This window comes from Durio zibethinus, chromosome 7 (genome assembly GCF_047325235.1).
Source record: "Durio zibethinus cultivar Kanyao isolate XHJ-2024 chromosome 7, ASM4732523v1, whole genome shotgun sequence".
NCBI classification, from domain to species: domain Eukaryota; kingdom Viridiplantae; phylum Streptophyta; class Magnoliopsida; order Malvales; family Malvaceae; genus Durio; species Durio zibethinus.
Genome location: NC_143168.1, coordinates 9,630,870 through 9,656,021, shown reverse-complemented (window position 1 = coordinate 9,656,021; position 25,152 = coordinate 9,630,870). Strand labels below are relative to the sequence as shown.

Sequence of the window (25,152 nt, the reverse complement as noted above, 5' to 3'; positions counted from 1 at the left end):
TTAGGCTGACTTAGGCATAAAGGAAGAGATTCCAAGCCTAAGGCCAAACGGTTTCTGAGTCTAAGGTCAGAGCCTGTGATAGTTGGTATCAGACCAAGTTTGATTCTGCGTGTTTGTGTTGTGCAGGTTAGAGGAGATGGCATCCCAAAGTGATGCTGCTAACCAACAACCAGAGGCCCAAGAGCATGGGTGTGGAAGAGGGAGGAAAGCCAGTTCTAGAGATATCTGATCTACCATGGATGGTAGGTTGGCCAAGGTGGCGGTGACCATAAGCGACATGAGGGAGAAGCTTGAAGGGGTAGAGACTCACATTGCATCGCTAGACTCCATGGGGGAGGAGATCCAAAGTGAGTTGCAAGCTGCTCTCAACAAAGGCTTGGAGGTGTTCACCCAAAAGAATCATACCTTGGAGGCTAAAGTGCTGACCTTGCCCGATGGGATGGAGGCCATGCAACAGCGGATGGAGGAGCTTACCAGTGAGCTCATTGCTTGCAAGACTGCCATTGGGAATGGCATGTTTGCTGGAGTGTCCAAGTCCAGATTGGATGTCCCTAAGCCTAAGGAGTTCAAGGGGACTAGGGTGACCAAGGAAGTAGATAACTACCTTTGGGGTATGGAGCAGTACTTCCACGCCATGGGCATGCAAGATGAGGCGATAAAGGTAAGCACCGCTGCTTTGTATCTCACTGATGTAGCCTTATTATGGTAGAGGCGCAGGTGTGATGATGTCAGGCATGGGAGTACCAAGATTGGAACCTAGGCAGAGTTCCAAAAGGAGTTAATAGAACAATTGTACTCGGAGTATACCGATGATGAGGTGTAGGCAAAGTTGCACAAGCTGAACCAACAAGGGGACATAAAGGAGTACATCTAGAAATTCTCTGAACTGATGCTACAGATCTCGGATCTAGGTGAGAAGGATGCCTTATTTGCTTTCATGGATGGGCTAAAGTCGTGGGTGAAGCATAAGCTACAAAGGAGAGGAGTTCATGACTTGGCTAAAGCCATGACTACTACCGAAGCCTTGATAGAGTTCAGGCCTCTGAACAAATTTGAGTCTACCAAGCCCAAGGGTAAGGGTAGGGACGATAGGGATCGAAAGAAGCAGTCCAAGGGGAAAGATCATGATCGAGAGTGCAAGGATGGAGATCGAGACTGTTCAACCAAGGATGGCGAGAGGAAGCCACCAGCAGGCAAGTGGAAAGCAAAGAGGGACCGAGAGCCACTAGCATGCTACCTATGTGGAGGGAGCCACATACACGCAATTGCCCGCAAAAGGGCAGGCTGGCTGCTGTAGACAAGGAGTCTGACGAGGAGCCAGAGTCAAAGGCAGCAAAGCTTGGGTCGTTGGTGCTTAATACTGTCCAGAGTAAGGGGAGTCACAAGCCAAAAGGCTCGATGTTTGCGGATCTGATGGTTATGGGTCAGAAGGTAAGCGCACTAATGGACACAGGTGCCTCACATCTTTTTATTTCAGGTGATAGAGCCTGAAAGCTCAGACTAAAGGTGCAAAAAGGGACTCGTACCATCAAAACGGTGAACTCCAGTAAAGTTCCAGCCATTGGAGTAGTGCGAGGAATGGAGTTGCAGCTTGGAGATTGGAAAGGCAAGGAGACCATTGAGGTAATACCCCTTGATGACTATGAGTTTATGATTGGGTTGGATTTCCTTGTTTGGATTAACGCCCTCCTTGTGCCTTTTGCCGATTGTGTTTGCATCTTGGATACACGGTGCCAATGCCTAGTGCCATTGAGGAGAGGGTTTGGAGTTAGGTCACGGGTGGTGTCAGCCATCCAATTTGCCAAGGTGGTAAGCAGACAAGAAGACACCTTCTTGGTAGCCTTGAAATATGATGAGCCAAGAGAAAAGGAGACCGAGTCACCCTTGGAGGTGCTAAAGGTTCTAAAGACCTTTAGTGATGTGATGCCCACAAAGATACCTAGCAAGCTACCACCTAAGAGGGAGGTGGACCATAATATCGAGCTAGTGTCTGAGGCCAAGCCACCGGCTAGAGCCCCTTACCGAATGTCTCTACCAAAGTTGGAGGAGTTGAGGAAGCAACTCAAAGAGTTAGTTGATGTTGGCTTCATCAAGCCATCGATGGCACCTTATAGTGCACTGGTTCTATTTCAGCGCAATCATGATGGGTCGTTACGGCTGTGCATAGACTATCGGGCTTTGAACAAGCTACCCATCAAGAACAAGTACCCCATCCCACTCATTGCGAACTTGTTCGATCAACTTAGGAGTGCAAGGTGGTTCACCAAGTTGGATTTAAGGTCAGGCTACTATCAAGTCAGGATCGCGGAGGGAGATGAGCCAAAAATAGCATGTGTCAGTCGGTATGGTTTGTATGAGTTCTTGGTGATGCCTTTCAAACTCATGAACGCCCCAGCAACATTCTGCACCCTTATGAACAAGGTACTTCAGTCATTCTCTGATCGATTTGTTATGGTTTATTTGGATGACATTGAGATCTACAGCCAGACTTTAGGCAAGCATGTAGACCACTTGAGATAGGTGTTCGAGGTGTTACGGGCGCACAAGCTATTTGTCAAGAGGGAGAAGTGCTCATTCGCCCAGCAGGAGATCCCGTTCCTTGGCCATATAGTGGGAGGTGGCAGGATATGCATGGATGAAGGTAAGATACCCACCATCCTGGAGTGGCAACCACCAGCCAAGGTCACTAAGTTGAGATCATTCCTTGGGCTAGTCAACTACTATAGGCACCTCATCAAAGGTCACTCAGCAATAGCCACACCATTGACTGACTTGCTCAAGAAAGGGAAAGCATGGGAGTGGAGCGCAGGGTGCCAGGAAGCTTTTGATAGGTTGAAGCGGGCTGTGATCGAGGAGCCAGTCTTGGCCTTGCCAGACGATGCCAAGCCATATGATGTGCATACAGTTGCATCAGACTTTGCCATAGGGGGCGTGTTGATGTAGAAAGGACATCCAGTCACGTTCAAGAGCAGGAAGCTGAATGAGACTGAGCATAAGTACACGGTCCAAGAGAAGGAAATGACTGCAGTGGTGCACTACTTACGCACTTGGTGCCATTACCTGTTAGGGTCGAGGTTCATGGTTAGGACGGACAATGTGGTGACCAGCTACTTCAAGACGCAGAAGAAGCTATCCCCCAAGCAGGCGAGATGGCAAGATTTTCTTATGAAATTTGATTTCCAGATGGAGTACAAGCTAGGGCGGGCGAACCTAGTGGCGGACGCCCTGAGCAAGAAGGCTAACCTTGCTGCCATTAGCCAACCAGAGGGGTCACTAGTGCCGTGCATCAAAGAGGGACTTGCGCATGATCCTACAGCCAAGGCTTTGATGGAGTACACCCAGCCAGGTAAGACTAGGCGATTTTGGTTGTAGGATGGCTTGCTGTACACCAGGGGCAGTAGATTGTTTGTACCATAGCACGGGAAGCTCCGTAAGGAAGTTTTACAAGAATGCCATGATTCAAGGTGGGCTGGACACCCCGGAGTGAGCCATACCTTGGCGCTAATCGAGGACCAGTACTACTAGCCGCACATGAGGGACGATGTGGAGGCCTATGTGAAGACTTGTCTTGTGTGCCAACCGGACAAGGTGGAGCTCAAGAAGCCAGGTGGTCTCTTGGAGCCATTGCCAGTGCCAGAACAACCATGGGAGAGTGTTTCTCTAGACTTTATAGTCGGTCTACCCAAAGCAGAAGGGTTTGGAAGCATCATGGTAGTGGTGGACAGGTTTTCCAAGTATGGAATCTTCATTCCAACAACCAAGGAGTGCCCAATCGAGGAGGCAGCTCGATTGTCCCTGAAGAACATGGTTAAGTACTGGGGAGTATCGAGGACCATTATTAGTGATCGGGATGGGCGTTTCACGGATAGGTTTTGGACTGAGTTGTTCAAGCTGTTAGGGTCAGACTTGAACTTTTCCACCAGCATGCATCCGTAGACCGATGGGTAGACAGAATGAGTGAATGGACTATTGGAGGTCTACCTCAGGCACTATGTGAGTGCCACACAAAGGGACTGGCCAAAGCTGCTAGATATTGCATAGTTTTCCTACAACTTGTAAAGGAGCGAGGCAACGAACCATAGCCCATTTAAGGTTGTGATAGGGCAATAACCACTAACACCCGGTTCGATTGTTGTAGGTTATACAGGGCTGAATCCAGCAGTATACCTATTTGCCGAGGCATGGCAGGAGCAAATTGACTTGGCCAGAGTTTGTCTACACAAGGCGGCCAAGAGGTCGAAGAAGTGGGTAAACCAAAATAGGGGGGACGTGCAGTTCCAGGTTGGAGACTTGGTGTTGGTGAAGCTGCATCCCATTATGCACCATAGGGGGCTACATAAAGGCCTAGTTCAGAGCTATGAAGGACCTTTCTGAGTAGTCAAGAGGGTAGGCAAGGTTGCCTACAAGCTGGATATGCCACCCAAGCTGAGGGTACACCTGGTGTTCCATGTAAGCATGCTCAAGCCGTTCCATGAGGATATGGGAGATCCAGGACGGGCAGAGTCAAAGCGTGTGCCATTGGGAGCAAGGGCCTCATATGAGAAGGAGGTCCATAGCATCATAACTGATCAAGAGGGGAGACAAAAGAACTATCAGCCAAGACAAGAGTACTTGGTGCACTGGAAGGGACTTCCAAACAGTGAGGTGAGCTGGGAACTAGTAGATGACTTAGGGCAATTTGGGGACCAGATCAGGCAGTACCATGCAGAAGATGCAACGAAGGCATTGTATAATCAAGTGGGGGAGAATGTCACACCCTGGGCAGGCGCGCCAGGCACACCAGGCGCACCAGCAGGCGAGCTAGAGGTTAAGGCCCGCAGACCAGGCGTGCTGGCAGGTATCTACGTGCAAAGCCTAGCAAATGAGTTCAAAACGCCCTCCCAACTTGCAGGCCAGCCTGTGAGACCAAGGCCTGGCATACAAGCTACCCGCACCACATCCAGAAGGGCCAAAGTGCTGGACACACAAGGGAAGCTTCTGGAAGTAGGTAGGATCAGCAGCAGCATCTTGGTAGATTTGGTTGACCCTAAAAATCAGGAGTTAGCATCCTGATTGATCGTAATCTGTATAATCCAATGATTTTAGCCTTTATTCTAGGGATATTGCCATTAAGTGTAAGCTGGAGCCTCAACTATAAATAGAGGGCTGCTCCTCCCTCATTTGTACACCATCAAACACTTTCGTTTCAGTGAATACAAGAGCATTTCCAGAATTCTGCCTTCTTATCATGTTTCTCTTTAACTTGTGTAATCAGCCCTTCCCGTTGTTCTAGTGCCCGTACGCGTGTGTTTTAGGCTAACTTAGGCAAAAAAGAGGAGATTCCAAGCTTAAAGCCACACGGTTTTTGAGTTTAAGGTCAGAGCCCGTGACACAAGTACCAGCACCCATCGCACATCATGTGAGCACACCCCCCGGCCCCCCCAATCGTCGGAACCCCCAATGCCATCGGTTAGGCTCACCGACGATGGTGCCCTGGGCGAAAAAAATGCGGCACCAACACATGCCCGAGCCAAGCATGTGTACCGTGGCTCAAAATCTTAGATTGGGAATGAACTCCGTATGCTTAGACATGGAATGAACTCCGTATGCCTACGCCAACCCATGAAACGAGTGTGCGGGCACTCAGCTGGCCGGAGAGGCAGAATGCGCAAGCCAGGGATCGACTCGGTCCCCCCTGTGTGCTATCGATCCTGCTGCTGCAACCCTCATCTGGTCTGATCTTAGACTGGGAATGAACTCCGTATGCATAAGTCAACCCACGAAATGAGCATGCGGGTGCTGAGCCGGCCGAAGAGGCATAATGCGCAAGCCGAAGATTGGCTCGATCCCCCTCTGTGTGCTACCGGTCCCGCTGCCACAACCTTCGGTCCGGTTAGGACTTAGACATGGAATGAACTCCCTATGCCTAAGCCAACCCATGAAATGGGCGTGCGGGCGCTAAGCCGGCCAAAGAGGCATAATGCGCAAGTCAGGGATTAGCCCAGTCCCCCTCTATGTGCTGTCGGTCCCACTGCCACAACCCTCAGTCCGGCTAGGGCTTAGACATGGAATGAACTCCCTATGCCTAAGCCAACCCACGAAATGAGCGTGCGGGTGCTCAGCCGGCCAGAGAGGCAAAATGCGTAAGCCGGGGATCGACCCGGTCCTTCCTGCATGCTATTGATCCTGCTGTCGCAACCCTCGATCCAGTCCGATCTTAGACTGAGAATGAACTCCGTATGCTTAGACTGGGGATGAACTCCGTATGCTTAAGTGAACCCATGAAATGAGCGTGCGGGTGCTCAACCGGCCTGAGAGGTCGGTCGAAGAGGCATAATGCGTAAGCCGAAGATCAGCCCGATCCCCCTCTGCGTGCTGTCGATCCCACTGCTGGTCTTGCAGCGACAACCCTCGGTCCGACTGGGGCTTAGACATGGAATGAACTCCGTATGCCTAAGCCAACCCATGAAATGAGCGTGCGGGCAAGAGGCCGATCGAAGAGGCAGAATGTGCAAGTGCGGGATCGGCTTGGTCCCCCCTTACGTGCTGTCGATCCTGTTACTGGTCTTGTTGCCGCAACCCTCGATCCGATCCAATTTTAGACTGGTAATGAACTCCGTATGCTTAGACATGTAATGAACTCCGTATGCCTAAGCTAACCCATGAAACAAGCGTGTGAGCGCTTAGCCGGTCGGAGAGGCAGAATGTGTAAGCCGAGGATCGACCCAGTCCCCCATGCGTGTTGTCGATCCTGCTGTCGCAACCTTTGGTCTAGTCCGATCTTAGACTGGGAATGAACTCCGTATGCCTAAGTCAACCCATGAAATGAGAGTTCAAGCGCTGAACCGATCGGAGAGGCATAATACGCAAGCCGGGGATTTGCTCGATCCCCTTTCGCGTGCTGTCGATCCCGCTGCCCATCCTGCTACCATAACCCTCAGTCCGGTTGGGGCTTAGACATGGAATGAACTCCGTATGCCTAGGTCAACCCATGAAACGAGCGTGCGGGCACTCAGTTGGCCGAAGGCAAAATGTGCAAGCCGGGGCTCGGCCCGGTCCCCCCTGCGTGTTGCCGATCCTGCTACTGGTCCTACTACCGTAACCTTCGGTCTGGTCTGATCTTAGATTAGGAATGAACTCCGTATGCTTAGACATGGAATGAACTCCGTATGCCTAAGCCAACCCATGAAACGAGCGTACGGGTGCTCAGCCAGCTGGAGAGGCAGAATGCGTAAGCCGAGGATCGACCTAGTCCCCCCTACGTGCTACCGATCCTGCTGTTGGTGCTGCTACCGCAACCCTCGATCCGATCCGATATTAGACTAGGAATGAACTCTGTATGCTTGGACATGGAATGAACTTCGTATGCCTAAGCCAACCCATGAAACGAGCGTGCGGGTGCTCAGCCGACCGGAGAGGCAGAATGTGTAAGTCGAGGATCGACCTGGTCCCCCCTGCGTGCTACCGATCTTGCTACCGTAACCCTTGGTCCGGTCCGATCTTAGACTGGGAATGAACTCCGTATGTTTAGACATGGAATGAACTCTGTATGCCTAAGCCAACCCATGAAACGAGCGTGCGGGTGCTCATCTGATCGGAGGGGCAGAATGCGCAAGCTGGGGATAAGCTCGGTCCCCCCTGCGTGCTATCGATCCTGCTGCCACAACCCTTGGTCCCATCCGATCTTAGATTGGGAATGAACTTTGTATGCCTAAGTCAATCCACGAAACGAGCGTGCAGGCGCTGAGCCGACCGAAGAGGCATAATGTGCAAGCCAGGGATCGCCCGGTCCCCCTCTGCATGCTGTCGTCCCGCTGCCCTAGCCCTCGATCCGACTGGGGCTTAGACATGGAATGAACTCCCTATGCCTAAGCCAACCCACGAAACGAGCGTGCGGGCGCTTAGTCGGTCGGAGAGGTAGAATGCGCAAGCCAGGGATTGGCCTGGTCCCCTCTGCATGCTGCCGATCCTACTACCGCAACCCTTGGTCCGATCCGATCTTAGATTGGGAATGAACTCTGTATGCTTAGACTAGGGATGAACTCCATATGCCTAAGTCAACCCACGAAACGAGCGTGCGGGTGCTCAGCCGACCAGAGAGGCAGGATGCGTAAGTCGGGGATCGAGCGGGTGGTAAGTGGGTTCAAGCACATCTTCATATTTCTGCCATGCCAATGCCATTTTTATGGCTTTTGAATTCATACAATGGTCTCCTAAGTGTTCATGTGAAGTTTCATGGCAAGACGACCCGTTTTCTATTTTTCACGATTTTCGAAACATTTTACGGTTCGGGATTTCTTAAAATTTTTTTGGAAAGAGTTTTGTCCCCAAATTTGGTAGAGGTGATCATTGTATTTTTTTTGGCATGCACAAAAAAATTCAGCTAAAAACTCGAATTGGAGAAGATTTTGTGACATTTTGAAAAAAGTGTCCCCATTTCAAACACTTTAATGGCTAGTGGCAGCAAACCTATAAAATCTCGAATGCTCTTTAAGGGGGTGTGAGTTCTCAAGGTTTCATGAGGGATAGGGGGCCAATATAAGGGCCAAGTGTCACACCTTGGGCGGGCGCGCCAGGCACATCAAGTGCACCAGCAGGCGAGCCAGTTGTTGAGGCCCGCAGACCAGGTGTGCTGGTGGGTACCTACGCGCAGAGCCTAGCAAACGAGTTCAGAACGCCCACCCAACTTGCAGGCCAGCCCGTGAGACTAAGGCCTAGCATACAAGCTGCTCGTACCACATCCAGAAGGGCCCAAGGTGCTGGACATGCAAGGGAAGCTTCTGGAAGCAGGTAGGATCAGCAGCAGTATCCTGGTAGATTTGGTTGACCCTGAAAATCAAGAGTTAGCATCCTGATTGATTGTAATCTGTATAATCCCATGATTTTAGCCTTTATTCTAGGGATATTGCCATTAAGTGTAAGCTGGAGCCTCAAATATAAATAGAGGGCTGCTCTTCCCTCATTTGTACACCATCAAACACTTCTATTTTAGTGAATACAAGAGCATTTCCATAATTCTACCTTCTTATCCTATTTCTCTTTAACTTGCGTAATCAGCCCTTCCCATTGTTCTAGTGCTCGTACACTTGTGTTTTAGGCTGACTCAGGCATAAAGGAGGAGATTCCAAGCCTAAGGCCACTCGATTTTTGAGTCTAAGGTCGAAGCTCGTGACAGTTGGTATCAGAGCAAGTTTGATTCTGCGTGTTTGTGTTGTACAGGTTAGAGGAGATGGCATCCCAAAGTGACGCTGTTAACCAACAACCAAAGGTTCAGAAGCATGGGCATGGAAGAGGGAGGAAAGCCAGTTCTAGAGAGATCTGGTCTACCATGGACTGTAGGCTGGCCAAGGTGGAGGTGACCATGGGCGACATGAGGGAGAAGCTTGAGGGGGTAGAGACTCACATTGCATCGCTAGACTCCATGGGGGAGGAGATCCAAAGTGAGCTACAAGCTGCTCTCAACAAAGGCTTGGACGTGTTCACCCAAAAGAATCAGACTTTGGAGGCTAAAGTGCTGACCTTACGCGATGGCATGGAGACCATGCGCTAGCGCATGGAGGAGCTTACCAGTGAGCTCATTGCTTGCAAGACTACCATTAGGAATGGCATGTTTGCTGGAGTGTCCAAGTCCAGATTGGATGTCCCCAAGCCTAAGGAGTTCAAGGGGACTAGGGGGCCAACAAAGTAGATAACTACTTTTGGGGTATGGAGCAGTACTTCCAGGCCATAGGCATGCAAGACGAGGTGATAAAGGTAAGCATCGCTATTATGTATCTCACTGATGTAGCCTATTGTGGTAAAGGCGCAAGTGTGATGATGTCAGGAGTGGGAGTGCTAAGATTAGAACCTGGGCAGAGTTCCAAAAGGAGTTCAGAGAACAATTTTACTCGGAGTATGCCGATGATGAGGCGCGGGCAAAGTTACGTAGGTTGAGCCAACAAGGGGACATAAGAGAGTATGTTCAAAAATTCTCTAAACTGATGCTACAGATCTCGGATCTAGGCAAGAAGGATGCCTTATTTGTTTTCATGGATGGGCTGAAGCCGTGGGTGAAGCATGAGCTACAAAGGAGAGGAGTTCATGACTTGGCTAAAGCCATGACTACTGCCGAGGCCTTGATAGAGTTCAAGCCTCTGAACAAGTTCGAGTCTACCAAGCCCAAGGGGAAGGGCAGTGATGATAGGGACTGGAAGAAGCAGTTCAAGGAGAAGGACTGTGATCGAGACTCCAAGGATAGAGACCGAGATTGTTCAACCAAGGATGGCGAGAGGAAGCCACCAGCAGGCAAGTGGAAAGCAAAGGGGGACCGAGAGCCACTAGCATGCTACCTATGTAGAGGGAGCCACATAGCACGTAATTGCCCGTAAAAGGGCAAGCTGGCTACTGTAGACAAGGAGTCTGATGAGGAACCAGAGTCAGGGGCAGTAAAGCTTGGGTCATTGGTGCTCAATGCTATCCAGAGTAAGGGGAGTCGCAAGCCAAAGGGCTTCATGTTTACAGATCTGATGGTTGCGGGTCAGAAGGTGAGCGCACTAGTGGACACAGGTGCCTCACATCTTTTTATTTTAGGTGATAGAGCTCGGAAGCTCAGACTAAAGGTGCAGAAAGGGACTTGTACCATCAAAACGGTGAACTCCAATGAAGTTCCAGCCATTGGAGTTGCGCGGGGAGTGGAGTTGCAGCTTGGAGACTAGAAAGGCAAGGAGACCATTGAGGTAATACCCCTTGATGACTATGAGTTTGTGATTGGGTTGGATTTCCTTGTTCGAATTAATGCCCTCTTTGTGCCTTTTGTCGATTGTGTTTGCATCTTGGATGCACGATGCCAATGCCTAGTACCATTAAGGAGAGGGTCTGGAGTTAGGTCGCGGGTGGTGTCAGCCATCCAATTTGCCAAGGCGATAAGCAGACAAGAAGACACCTTCTTGGCAGCCCTGAAATATGATGAGCCAAGGGAGAAGAGACTGAGTCACCCTTGAAGGTGCTAAAGGTGCTGAAGACCTATAGTGATGTGATGCCCACAAAGCTACCTAGCAAGCTACCACCTAAAAGGGAGGTGGACCATAAGATTGAGCTGGTGTTCGAGGCCAAGCCACCAGCTAGAGCCCCTTACCGAATGTCTCCACCAGAGTTGAAGGAGTTGAGGAAGCAGCTTAAAGAGTTAGTTGATGTTGGCTCCATCAGGCCATCGAAGGCACCCTATGGTGCATCGATTCTATTTCAGCGCACGCATGATAGGTCATTGCAGCTGTGCATAGACTACCGGGCTTTGAACAAGCTGACCATCAAGAACAAGTACCCCATCCCACTCATTGCGGACTTGTTTGATCAACTTGGGAGCGCAAGGTGGTTCACTAAGCTGGATTTGAGGTCAGGCTACCATCAAGTCAGGATCGCAGAGGGAGATGAACCAAAGATAGCATGTGTCACTTGGTATGGTTCGTATGAGTTCTTGGTGATGCCTTTCAGACTCACGAACGTCCCAGCAACATTCTGCACCCTTATGAATAAGGTACTTCAGTCATTCCTTGATCGGTTTGTTGTGGTTTATTTGGATGACATTGTGATCTACAGCCAGACTTTGGGAGAGCATGTAGACCACTTGAGACAGGTGTTCGAGGTGTTATGGGCGCATAAGCTGTTTGTCAAAAGGGAAAAGTGCTCATTCGCCCAGCAGGAGATCCCGTTCCTTGGCCACATAGTGGGAGGTGGCAGGATACGCATGGATGAAGGCAAGATACATGCCATCCTGGAGTGGTAACCGCCAGCCAAGGTCACTGAGTTGAGATCATTCCTAGGGCTGGTCAACTACTACAGGCACTTCATCAATGGTCACTCAGCAATAGCCACACCATTGACTAACTTACTCAAGAAAGGGAAAGCATGGGAGTAGAGCGCAGGGTGCCAGGAAGCCTTTGACAGGTTGAAGCGGGCTGTGATCGAAGAGCCAGTCTTGGCCTTGCTAGACCATGCCAAGCCGTATGACGTGCATACGGATGCATCAGACTTTGCCATAGGGGGCATGTTGATGCAGGAGGGACGTCCAATTGCATTCGAGAGTAGGAAGCTGAACGAGACTGAGAGTAAGTACACGGTCCAAGAGAAAGAGATGACTACAGTGGTGCACTACTTGCGCACTTGGCACCGTTACCTGTTGGGGTCGAGGTTCATGGTTAGGATGGACAATGTGGCAACCAGCTACTTCCAGACACAGAAGAAGCTGTCCCCTAAGCAGGCAAGATGGCAAGATTTTCTTACGGAATTTGATTTCCAAATGGAGTAGAAGCTGAAGTGGGTGAATCTAGTGGCAGACACCCTAAGCAAGAAGGCTAACCTTGCTGCCATTAGCCAACCAGAGGGGTCACTAGTGCCGCATATCAAGGAGGGACTTGCGCATGATCCTACAGCCAAGGCTTTGATGGAGTACACCCAGCAAGGTAAGACTAGGCGATTTTGGTTGTAGGATGGCTTACTGTACACCAGAGGCAGTAGACTATTTGTACCATAGCACGGGAAGCTCCGTAAGGAAGTTTTGCAAGAATGCCATGATTCAAGGTCGGTTGGACACCTCGGACTGAGTCGTACCTTGGTGCTAATCGAGGACCGGTACTACTAGCCGCACATGAGGGATGATGTGGAAGCCTGTGTGAAGACTTGTCTTGTGTGCCAACAGGACAAGGTGGAGCTCAAAAAACCAGGCGGTCTCTTAGAGCCATTGCCAGTGCCAGAGCGACCATGGGAGAGTGTTTCTTTGGACTTTATAATCGATCTACCCAAAGCAGAAGGGTTTGGAAGCATCATGGTAGTGGTGGATAGGTTTTCCAAGTATGGAATCTTCATTCCAGCAACCAAGGAGTGCCCAGTCGAGGAGGCAGCTCCATTGTTCTTGAAGAACATGGTTAAGTACTGGGGAGTGCCGAAGACCATTGTTAGTGATCGGGATGGGCGTTTCACGGGTAGGTTCTGGACTGAGTTGTTCAAGTTGTTGGGGTCAAACTTGAACTTTTCCACCAGCATGCATCTGCAGACCGATGGGCAGACAGAATGAGTGAATGGACTATTAGAGGTCTACCTCAGGCACTATGTGAGTGACACACAAAGGGACTGGCCAAAGCTGTTAGATATTGCACAGTTTTCCTATAACTTGTAAAGGAGCGAGGTAACGAACCAGAGCCCATTTGAGGTTGTGATAGGGCAACAACCACTAACACCCGGTTCGATTGCTGCAGGTTATACAGGGTTGAATCCAACAGCATACAAGTTTGCCAAGGCATGGCATGTGCAAACTGACTTGGCCAGAGTTTGTCTACACAAGGCAGCTAAGAGGTCGAAGAAATGGGCAGACCAGAATAGGCGGGACGTGCAGTTCCAAGTTGGAGACTTGGTGTTGGTGAAGCTGCATCCCATTATGCACCATAAGGGGCTACACAAAGGCCTAGTCTGAAGGTATGAGGGACCTTTTCGAGTAGTCAAGAGGGTAGGCAAGGTTGCCTACAAGCTGGATATGCCACCCAAGCCAAAGGTACACCCGGTGTTCCATGTGAGCAAGCTCAAGCTGTTCTATGAGGATAAGGGAGATCCAGGATAGGCAGAGTCAAAGCGTGCACCATTAGGAGCAAGGGCCTCATATGATAAGGAGGTCCACAGCATCATAGCTGATTAGAAGGTGAGACAGAAGAACTATCAGCCAAGATAAGAGTACTTGGTGCGCTGGAAGGGATTTCCAGACAGTGAGGCAAGTTGGGAACCAGCAGATGACTTATGGTAGTTTGGGGACCAGATCGGGTAGTACCATACAGAAGATGCAATGAGGGTGTTGTGCAATCAGGTGGGGGAGAATGTCACACCCTAGACGGGTGCATCGGGCACATCAGGTGCACCGGCAAGTGAGCCAGAGGTTGAAGCCTGCAGACCAGGCGTGCTGGTGGGTATCTACGCACAAAGCCTAGTGAACGAGTTCAAAACGCCCATCCAAATTGTAAGCTAGCCCGTGAGATGAAGGCCTGGCATACAAGCTGCTCGCCCCACATCCAGAAGGGCCCAAGGTGCTGGACACACAAGGGAAGCTTCTGGAAGCAGGCAGGATCAGCAGCAGCATCCTGGCAAATTTGGTTGACCTTGAAAATCAGGAGTTAGCATCCTGATTGATTGTAATCTGTATAATCCCATGATTGTAGCCTTTATTCTAGGGATATTGCCATTAAGTGTAAGTTAGAGCCTCAACTACAAATAGAGGGCTGCTCCTCCCTCATTTGTACATCATCAAACACTTCCGTTTCAATAAATACAAGAGCATTTCCAGAATTCTACCTTCTTATCTTGTTTCTCTTTAACTTACGTAATCAGCCCTTCCTGTTGTTTTAGTGCCCGTACGCTTGTGTTTTAGGCTGACTTAGGCATAAAAAAGGATATTCCAAGCCTAAGGCCATACGGTTTCTGAGTCTAAGGTCGGAGCCTATGACACAAGTACCAGCACCCATCGCACCTCATGTGCGCACACCCCCCTGGCCCCCCCAATCGCCGAAACCCCCAATGCCATCGGTTAGGCTCTCCGACGATGCTCTGACAATCATGCCCCGGGCAAAAAAAATGTGGCACCAGCACATGCTCGAGCCCAGTATGTGCACCGTGGCTCAAAATCTTAGACTGGGAATGAACTCCGTATGCTTAGACATGGAATGAACTCCGTATGCCTAAGCCAACCCACGAAACGAGCGTGCGGGCACTCAGCCAACTGAAGTGACAGAATGCGCAAGCCGGGGATCAGCCCAATCCCACCTGTGGGCTGTCAATCCTACTGTCACAACCCTTGGTCTGGTCCGATCTTAGACTGGGAATGAACTTCGTATGCATAAGTCAACCCACAAAACGAGCGTGCAGGTGTTGAGCTGGCCGAAGAGGCATAATGCGTAAGCTGGGGATTGGCTCGATCCCCCTTTGCATGCTACCAGTCCCGCTGCCACAACCCTCGGTCTGGCTGGGCCTTAGACATGGAATAAACTCCCTATACCTAAGCCAACCCATGAAATGAGCGTGCGGGTGCTCAGCAGGCCGGAGAGGCAGAATGCGCAAGCCAGGGATCGGCTCGGTCCCCATGCGTGCTATCGATCCTGCTACCACAACCCTCAATCCGATCCAATTTTAGACTGGGAATGAACTTCATATGCTTAGACTGGGGATGAGCTCCGTATGCCTAAGTCAACCCACGAAACGAATGTGCGGGCGCTTAGCCGGTCGGAGAGGCCAATCGGAGAGGCATAATATGCAATCCTGGGATCAGCCCAGTCCCCCTCTGCGTGTTACCGATCCCGCTGCCAGTCCTGCTGCCACAACTCTCGACTGGCTGGGGCTTAGACATGGAATGAACTCCGTATGCCTAAGCGAACCCACGAAACCAGCGTGCGAGCACCTAGCCAGCCGGAGAGGCAAAATGCGCAAGCCGAGGATCGATCCGGTCCCCTCCTGCATGCTGTTGATCCTGCTGCTGGTCTTGCTACCGTAACCTTCGGTCTGATCTGATCTTAGACTAGGAATGAACTCTGTATGCTTAGACATGGAATGAACTCTGTATGCCTAAGCCAACCCACAAAACAAACGTGCGGGCGCTCAACCGATTGGAGAGGCAGAATGCACAAGTTGGGGATCGATCCGATCCCCCCTGCGAGCTGTCGATCCTGCCACCACAACCCTCGGTCCGATCTGATCTTAGACTGGGAATGAACTCCGTATGCCTAAGTCAACCCACGAAACGAGCGTGTAAGCATTGAGCCGACCGAAAAGGCATAATGCGCAAGCTAGGGATCGTCCTGGTCCCCCTCTACGTGCTGTCGGTCCCGCTGCCACAACCCTCGATTCTGCTGGGGCTTAGACATGGAATGAACTCCCTATGCCTAAGCCAACCCATGAAACGGGCATGCGGGCACTCAACCGACCGGAGAGGCTGAATGCGCAAGCTGGGGATCGGCTGGGTCCCCCCTGCATGCTGTCGATCCTACTGCCGCAACCCTCGGTCTGATCCAATCTTAGACTGGGAATGAAGTTCATATGCTTAGACTGGGGATGAACTCCGTATGCCTAAGCCAACCCACGAAACGAGCGTGCGAGCGCTCAGCCGACCAGAGAGGCAGGATGCCCAAGTCGGGGATGAATAGGTGGTAGGTGGGTTCAAGCACATCTTCATATTTCTGCCATGCCAATGCCATTTTTATGGCTTGTAAATTCCTACAATGGTCCCCTAAGCCTTCGTGTGAAGTTTCATGGCAAGATGACCCGTTTTTTATTTTTCACGATTTTCAAAACTTTTTACGGTTCGGGATTTTTTAAAATTTTTTTAGAAAGAGTTTTGTCCCAAAATTTGGTAGAGGTGATCCTTGTATTTTTGTTGGCATGCACAAAAAAATTTAGCTAAAAACTCGAAGTGGAGAAGATTTTGTGACCGTTTGAAAAAAGTGTCCCTATTTTAGACACTTTAATGGCTACTGGAAGAAAACCTATAAAATCTCAAATGCTTTTTAAGGGGGTGTGAGTTCTCGAGGTTTGATGTGGGATAGGGGTCCAATGGCAGAAAACATATGAAGATGTGCGTGAACCCACTTACCACCCGTTTGATCCTCGACTTGCGCATCCTACCTTCCTGGTCGACTGAGCGTCCGCATGCTCATTTTGTGGGTTGACTTAGGCATACGGAGTTCATCCCCAATCTAAGCATACAGAGTTCATTCCCAGTCTAAGATCAGATCGGACTGAGGGTTGCGGCAGCAGGATCAGCAGCACGCAGGGGGGACCAGGCTGATCCTTAGCTTACACATTCTGCCTTTCCAACTGGTTGAGCGCCTGCACGCCCGTTTCGTGGGTTGGCTTAGGCATAGGGAGTTCATTACTTGTCTAAGCCCCAGCCAGACCGATGGTTGTGGCAGTGGGACCAGTAGCATGCAGAGGGGGACTTGGCCACTCCCGACTTGCTCATTACGCCTCTCCGGCCGACTCAGTGCTCGCATGCTCATTTCATGGGTTGACTTAGGCATACGGAGTTCATTCCCAGTCTAAGATAGAATCGAATTGAGGGATGCAGCAGCAGCATCGATAGCACATAGGGGGGACCAGGTCGATCCCCGGCTTGCCCATTCTACCTCTCCGGTTGGCAAAGTGCTTGCACGCTCGTTTCGTGGGTTGGCTTAGGCATACGGAGTTCATTCCATGTCTAAGCATACGGAGTTCATTCCCAGTCTAATATTTTGAGCCACGGTGTACATGCTGGGCTCGGGCATGTGCTGGTGTCACATTTTTTTTGCCTGGGGCACCGTCGTCGGAGCATCGTCGGAGAGCCTAACCGACGGCATTGGGGGTTCCGACGATTGGGGGGGCCAGGGGGTGTGCACATGATTTGCGATGGGTGCTGGTACTTGGCCCTTATATTGGCCCCCTATCCCTCATCAAACCTCGAGAACTCACACCCCCTTAAAGAGCATTTGAGATTTTAATAGGTTTGTTGCCAGTAGCCATTAAAGTGTCTGAAATGGGGACACTTTTTTGAAACGGTCACAAAATCTTCTCCACTTCGAGTTTTTAGCTAAATTTTTTTGTGCATGCCAACAAAAATACAAGGATCACCTCTACCAAATTTGCGGACAAAACTCTTTCTAAAAGACTTTTAAAAAATCCTGAACCGCAAAAAGTTTCAAAAATCGTGAAAAATAGAAAACGGGTCATCTTGCCATGAAACTTCACATGAAGGCTTAGGGGACCATTGTATCAATTTACAAGCCATAAAAATCACATTGGCATGGCAGAAATATGAAGATGTGCTTGAACCCACCTACCACCTGTTTGATCCCTGACTTGCGCATCCTGCCTCTCTGGTTGACTGAGCGTCACACGCTCGTTTCGTGGGTTGACTAAGGCATACAGAGTTCATCCCCAGTCTAAGCATATGGAGTTCATTCCCAATCTAAGATCAGATCGGACCGAAGGTTGTGGCAGCAGGATCGATAGCACGCAAGGGGGACCGATTCGATCCCCAGCTTGCGCATTCTGCCTCTTCGACTGACTGAGCGCTGCACAGTCGTTTCATGGGTTGGCTTAGGAATACGCTGATCCCTAGCTTGTGATTATGACTCTCCAGCCGACTGATTGCTCGTACGCTCATTTCATGGGTTGACTTAGGAATACAGAGTTCATACCTAGTCTAAGCATACGGAGTTCATTCCCAGCCTAAGAGTAGTAGGATTGAAAGCATGCAGGGGGGACCGAGCCAATCCCCGGCTTGCGCATTCTGCCTCTCTGGCCGGTTGAGTGCCAGCACGCCCGTTTTGTGGGTTGGCTTAGGCATTGGGAGTTCATTCCATGTCTAAGCCCCAGCTAGACCAAGGGTTGTGGTAGCGGGACTGGCAGCACGTAGAGGGGGATCGGGCCAATCCCCAGCTTGCGCATTCTGCCTCTCCGGTTGGCTGAGCGCCCGCATGCTCGTTTCATGGGTTGGCTTAGGCATACGGAGTTCATTCCATGTCTAAGCACACGAAGTTCATTCCCAGTCTAAGAGTTTGAGCCATGGTGCACATGCTGGGCTTGGGCATGTGCTGGTGCTGCATTTTTTTCACCCGAGCCACCATCATCGGAGAGCCTAACTGACGGTATTTTGGGTTTCGGCGATTGGGGGGCCGGGGGGTGTGCGCACATGATGTGCGATGGGTGCTGGTACTTGGCCCTTATATTGGCCCCCTATCCCTCATCAAACCCCGAGAACTCACACCCCCTTAAAGAGCATTGGAGATTTTATAGGTTTGCTGCCAGTAGCCATTAAAGTGTCTAAAATGGGGACACTTTTTTCAAATAGTCACAAAATCTTCTCCACTTCGAGTTTTTAGCTGAATTTTTTTGTGCATGCCAAAAAAAATACAAGGATCACCTCTACCAAATTTAGGGACAAAAATCTTTCTAAAAAAATTTGAAAAAATCTCGGACTGCTAAAAGTTTTGAAAATCGTGTAAAATAGAAAACGGGTCGTCTGCCATGAAACTTCACATGAAGGCTTAGGGGACCATTGTATGAATTTACAAGCCATAAAAATGGCATTGGCATGGTAGAAATATGAAGATGTGCTTGAACCCACCTACCACCCGTTCGATCCCTGGCTTACGCATCTTGCCTATCTGGTCGGCTGAGCGTTCGCACGCTCGTTTCGTGGGTTGACTTAGGCATACGGAATTCATCCCCAGTCTAAGCATACAGAGTTCATTCTCAATCTAAGATCAGATCGAATCGAGGGTTGCGATAGTAGGATCGGCAGCATGAAGGGGGGACCAGGCCGATCCCCAGCTTGGGCATTCTGCCTCTCTGGTCGGCTGAGTGCCCGCATGCCCATTTTGTGGGTTGGCTTAGGCATAGATAGTTCATTCCATGTGTAAGCCACAGTTGGACTGAGGGTTGTAGCAGTGGGATTGATAGCATGCAGAGGGGGATCGGGTCGATCCCCGGCTTGTGCATTCTGCCTCTCCAGCCAGCTGAGTACCTGCACGCCCGTTTTGTGGGTTAGCTTAGACATAGCGAGTTCATTCCATGTCTAAGCCCCACCCGAACTGAGGGTTGTGGTAGCGGGACTGGCAGCACGTAAAGGGGTACCGAGCCGATCCCCAGCTTGCGCATTATGCCTCTTCGATCGGCTGAGCGCTCATACGCTCGTTTTGTGGGTTGGCGTAGGCATACGGAGTTCATTCCATGTCTAAGCATACGGAGTTCATTCCCAGTCTAAGATTTTGAACCACGATGCACATGCTGGGCTGAGGCATGTGCTGGTGCCGCATTTTTTTCACCCGGGGCACTATCATCGGAGCATCGTCGGAGAGTGTAACAGGTGACATTGGGGGTCCGATAATTGGAGGGGTCAGGGGGTGTGCGCACATGATGTGCGATGGGTGCTGGTACTTGTGTCACGGGCTCCGACCTTAGACTCAGAAATCGTGTGCCCTTAGGCTTGGAATGTCCTCCTTTATGCCTAAGTCAACCTGAAACACAAGCGTACAGGCACTAGAACAACGAGAAGGGCTGATTACGCAAGTTAAAGAGAAACAGGATAAGAAGGTAGAATTCTGGAAATGCTCTTGTTTTCACTTAAACGGAAGTGTCTGATGGTGTAAAAATGAGGGAGGAGCAGCCCTCTATTTATAGTTGAGGCTCCAGCTTACACTTAATGGCAATATCCCTAGAATAAAGGCTAAAATCATGGGATTATACAGATTACAATCAATCAGGATGCTAACTCCTGATTTTCAGTCCTGATTTTCAGTCCTGATTTTCAGGGTCAACCAAATCTACCAGGATGTTGCTGCTAATCCTGTCTATTTTCAGAAGCTTCCCTTGTGTGTCCAGCACCTTGGGCCCTTCTGGAAGTGGTGCGAGCAGCTTGTTTGCCAGGCCTTAGTCTCACGGGCTGGCCTGCAAGTTGGGCGGACATTCTGAACTCGTTTGCTAGGCTTTGCACGCAGATACCCGTCAGCACGCCTGGTCTGCGGGCCTCAACCTCAGGCTCGCCTGCTGGTGCGCCTGATGTGCCTAGCGTGCCTGCCCAGGGCGTAACATTCTCCCCCACCTGATTGCACAACTCCCTCATTACGTCTTTTGCATGGTACTGCCTGATCTGGTCCCCGAATTGCCATAAGTCATCTATTAGTTCCCAACTCGCCTCACTATCTGGAAGTCCCTTCCAGTGCACCAAGTACTATTATCTTGGCTGATAGTTCTTTTGTTTCACCTCCTGATCAGCTATGATGCTGTGGACTTCCTTCTCATATGAAGCCCTTGCTCCCAATGGCACACACTTTGACTCTGCCCATCTTGGATCTCCCTCATCCTCATGAAACGGCTTGAGCATGCTCACATGGAACACCGGGTGTACCCTCGATTTGGGTGGCATATCCAGCTTGTAGGCAACCTTGCCTACCCTCTTGACTACTCGAAAAGGTCCCTCATACCTCTGGACTAGGCCTTTGTGTAGCCCCCTATGGCGCACAATGGGATGCAGCTTCACCAACACCAAGTCTCCAACCTGGACTTGCACGTCCCGCCTATTTTGGTCTACTCACTTTTTTGACCTTTTGGCCGTCTTGTGTAGACAAACTCTGGCCAAGTCAGTTTGGTCCTACCATGCCTTGGCAAACTTGTATGCTATTGGATTTGGCCCTGTATAACCTGCAGCAATCGAACCGCGTGTTAGTGGTTGTTGCCCTGTCACAACCTCAAATGGGCTCTGGTTCGTTGCCTCGCTCCTTTGCAAGTTGTAGGAAAACTGTGCAATATCTAGCAGCTTTGGCTAGTCCCTTTGTGTGGTACTCACATAGTGCCTGAGGTAGAGCTCCAATAGTCCATTCACTCATTTTTTTTTCCCATCGATCTATGGATGCATGCTGGTGGAAAAGTTCAAGTCTGACCCCAACAGCTTAAACAACTCAGTCCAGAACCTGCCCGTGAAACACCCGTCCCGATCACTAACAATGGTCCTCGACACCCCCCAGCACTTAACCATGTTCTTCAAGAACAATCGAGCTGCCTCTTTGGTTGGGCACTCTTTGGTTGCTGGAATGAAGATTCCATACTTGGAAAACCTGTCCACCACTACCATGATGCTTCCAAACCCTTCTGCTTTGGGTAGACCGACTATAAAGTCCAGAGAAACACTCTTCCATGGTCGTTCTGGCACTGGCAATGGCTCCAAGAGACCGCTTGGTTTCTTGAGCTCCACCTTGTCCTATTGGCACACAAGATAAGTCTTCACATAGGCCTCCACATCGTCCCTCATGTGCGGCCAATAGTACTGATCCTCGATCAACGCCAAGGTACTGTTCACTCCGGGGTGTCCAGCCCACCTTGAATCATGGCATTCTTGCAAAACTTCCTTGTGGAGCTTTCCGTGCTATGGCATAAACAGTCTACTACCCCTGGTGTACAGCAAGCCATCCTGTAACCAAAACTGCCTAGTCTTACCTTACTGGGCATACTCCATCAAAGCCTTGGTTGTAAGATCATGCGCAAGTCCCTCCTTGATGCGCGGCACCAGTGACCCCTCTAGTTGGCTAATGGCAGCAAGGTTAGCCTTCCTGCTCAGGACGTTTGCCACTAGGTTCGCCCACCCCGACTTGTACTCTATCTGGAAATCAAATTCCATAAGAAAATCTTGCCATCTCACCTGTTTGGGGGACAGCTTCTTCTGCATTTGGAAGTAGCTAGTTGCCACATTGTCCGTCCTAACCATGAACCTCGACCCCAACAGGTAATGGCACCAAGTGCACAAGCAGTGCACCACTGCAGTCATCTCCTTCTCTTGGACCGTGTACTTGCGCTCAGTCTCATTCAACTTCCTGCTCTCGAACGTGATTGGACATCCCTCCTGTATCAACACGCCCCCTATGGTAAAGTTTGATGCATCCGTATGCACCTCATACGGCTTGGGATGGTCTGGCAAGGCCAAGACTGGCTCCTCGATCATAGCCCGCTTTAACTTGTCAAAGGCTTCCTGGCACCCTGTGCTCCACTCCCATGCTTTCCCTTTCTTGAGCAAGTTAGTCAATGGTGTGGCTATTGCTGAGTGACCTTTGATGAAGCGCCTGTAGTAGTTGACCAGCCCAAGGAACGATCTCAACTCAGTGACCTTGGCCGGTGGTTGCCAGTGTAGGATGGCATGTATCTTGCCTTCATCCATGCGTATCCTGCCACCTCCCACTATGTGGCTAAGGAACGGGATCTCCTGCTGGGCGAATGAGCACTTCTCCCTCTTGACAAACAGCTTGTACACCCGCAACACCTCGAACACCTGTCTCAAGTGCTCCCCCAAAGTCTAGCTATAGATCACAATGTCATCCAAATAAACCATAACAAACCGATCAAGGAATGACTGAAGTACCTTGTTCATAAGGGTGCAGAATGTTACTGGGGCATTTGTGAGTCTGAAAGGCATCACCAAGAACTCATACAAACCATACCGAGTGACACATGCTGTCTTTAGCTCATCTCCCTCCGCGATCCTGACTTGATAGTAGCCTGACCTCAAATCCAGCTTGGTGAACCACCTTGCGCTCCCAAGTTGATCGAACAAGTCTGCAATGAGTGGGAAGGGTACTTGTTCTTGATGGTCAGCTTGTTCAAAGCCTGGTAGTCTATGCACAGCTGCAACGACCCATCATGCTTGCGCTGAAATAGAACCGGTGCACCATAGGTTACCTTCGATGGCCTGATGAAGCCGACATCAACTAACTCTTTGAGCTGCTTCCTCAACTCCTCTAACTCTGGTGGAGACATTCGGTAAGGGGCTCTAGCTGGTGGCTTGGCCTCGGACACCAGCTCGATCTTGTGGTCCACCTCCCTCTTAGGTGGTAGCTTGCTAGGGAGCTTTACAGGCATCACATCACTAAAGGTCTTCAGCACCTTTAGCACCTCCAAGGGTGACTCGGTCTCTTTCTCCCTTGGCTCATCATATTTCAGGGTTGCCAAGAAGGTGTCTTCTTGTCTGCTTACCGCCTTGGCAAATTTGATGGCTGACACCACCCACGACCCAACTCCAGACCCTCTCCTCAATGGCACTAGGCATTGGCACCATGCATCCAAGAAGCAAACACAATCAGCAAAAAGCACAAGGAGGTTGTTAATCCGAACAAGGAAATCCAACCCAATCACAAATTTATAGTCGTCGAGGGGTATTACCTCAATGGTCTCCTTGCCTTCCAGTCTCCAAGCTGCAACTCCACTCCCCGCGCTACTCCAATGGTTGGAACTTCATTGGAGTTCACTGTTTTGATGGTACCAGTCCCTTTCTACACCTTTAGTCCAAGCTTCCGGGCTCTATCACCTGAAATAAAAAGATGTGAGGCACTTGTGTCCACCAGTGTGCTCACCTTCTGACCTGCAACCATCAGATCCGCAAACATCAAACCCTTTGGCTTGTAGCTCCCTTTACTCTGGACAGCATTGAGCACCAACGACCCAAGCTTTACTACCCCTGACTCTGGCTCCTTGTCTACAGCAGCCAGCTTGCCCTTCTATGGGTAATTGCATGCTATGTGGCTCCCTCCACATAGGTAGCATGCTAGTGGCTCTACGTCCCCCTCTGCTTTCCACTTGCCTGCTGGTGGCTTCCTCTTACCATCCTCGGTTGAACGGTCTCGGTCTCTATCCTTGGACTCTTGGTCATGGTCCTTCCCCTTGGATTGCTTCTTTCGGTCCCTATCGTCCCTGTCTTTACCCTTGGGCTTGGTAGACTCGAACTTGTTCAGATGCTTGAACTCTATCAAGGCCTCGACAGTAGTCATGGCTTTAGCCAAGTCATGAACTCCTCTCCTTTGTAGCTCATGCTTCACCCACGGCTTCAGCCCATCCATCAAAGCAAATAAGGCATCCTTTTCACCTAGATCCAAGATCTATAGCATCAATTCAGAGAATTTTTAGACATACTCCCTTATGTCCCCTTGCTGGCTCAGCCTGTGTAACTTTGCCCGTGCCTCATCATCGGCATACTCCAGGTAAAATTATTCTCTGAACTCCTTTTGGAACTTTGCCCAGGTTCCAATCTTGGTGCTCCCATGCCTGACATCATCACACCTGTGCCTCTACCACAATAAGGCTACATCAATGAGATACATACTGTCGGAGCATCGTCGGAGAGCCTAACCGACGGCATTGGAGGTTCCGACGATTGGGGGGGTCGGGGGTGTATGCACATGATGTGCGATGGGTGCTGGTACTTGGCCCTTATATTGGCCCCCTATCCCTCATCAAACCTTGAGAACTCACACCCCCTTAAAGAGCATTTGAGATTTTATAGGTTTTCTGCCAATAGCCATTAAAGTGTCTAAAATGGGGACACTTTTTTCAAATGGTCACAAAATCTTCTCCACTATCAGCTTTTAGCTGAATGTTTTTGTGCATGCCAACAAAAATACAAGGATCACCTCTACCAAATTTAGGGACAAAACTCTTTCTAAAAAAATTTTAAAAAATCCCGAACCGTAAAAAGTAGAAAATGGTTCATCTTGCCACAAAACTTCACATGAAGGCTTAGGGGACCATTGTATGAATTTACAAGCCATAAAAATGGCATTGGCATGGCAGAAATATGAAGATGTGCTTGAACCCACCTACCACACATTCGATCCCCGGCTTACGCATCCTGCCTTTCTGGTCGGCTGAACG

At 50.1% G+C, this 25,152-nt stretch overlaps 1 protein-coding gene across 1 annotated transcript in view; it reads left to right on the top strand.

Moving 5' to 3' along the window:
- Positions 1–235: 235 nt before the first annotated feature.
- The window catches only part of LOC149517989 (uncharacterized), a 102,345-nt gene continuing 77,428 nt past the window's right edge, over positions 236–25,152 (top strand). The window contains exons 1-4 of the mRNA XM_089764323.1: positions 236–298; positions 413–476; positions 1,375–1,453; positions 20,274–20,411. Of these exons, the coding sequence (XP_089620449.1) occupies positions 236–298; positions 413–476; positions 1,375–1,453; positions 20,274–20,411 (344 nt within the window). The remainder of the gene's footprint in view (positions 299–412; positions 477–1,374; positions 1,454–20,273; positions 20,412–25,152) is intronic.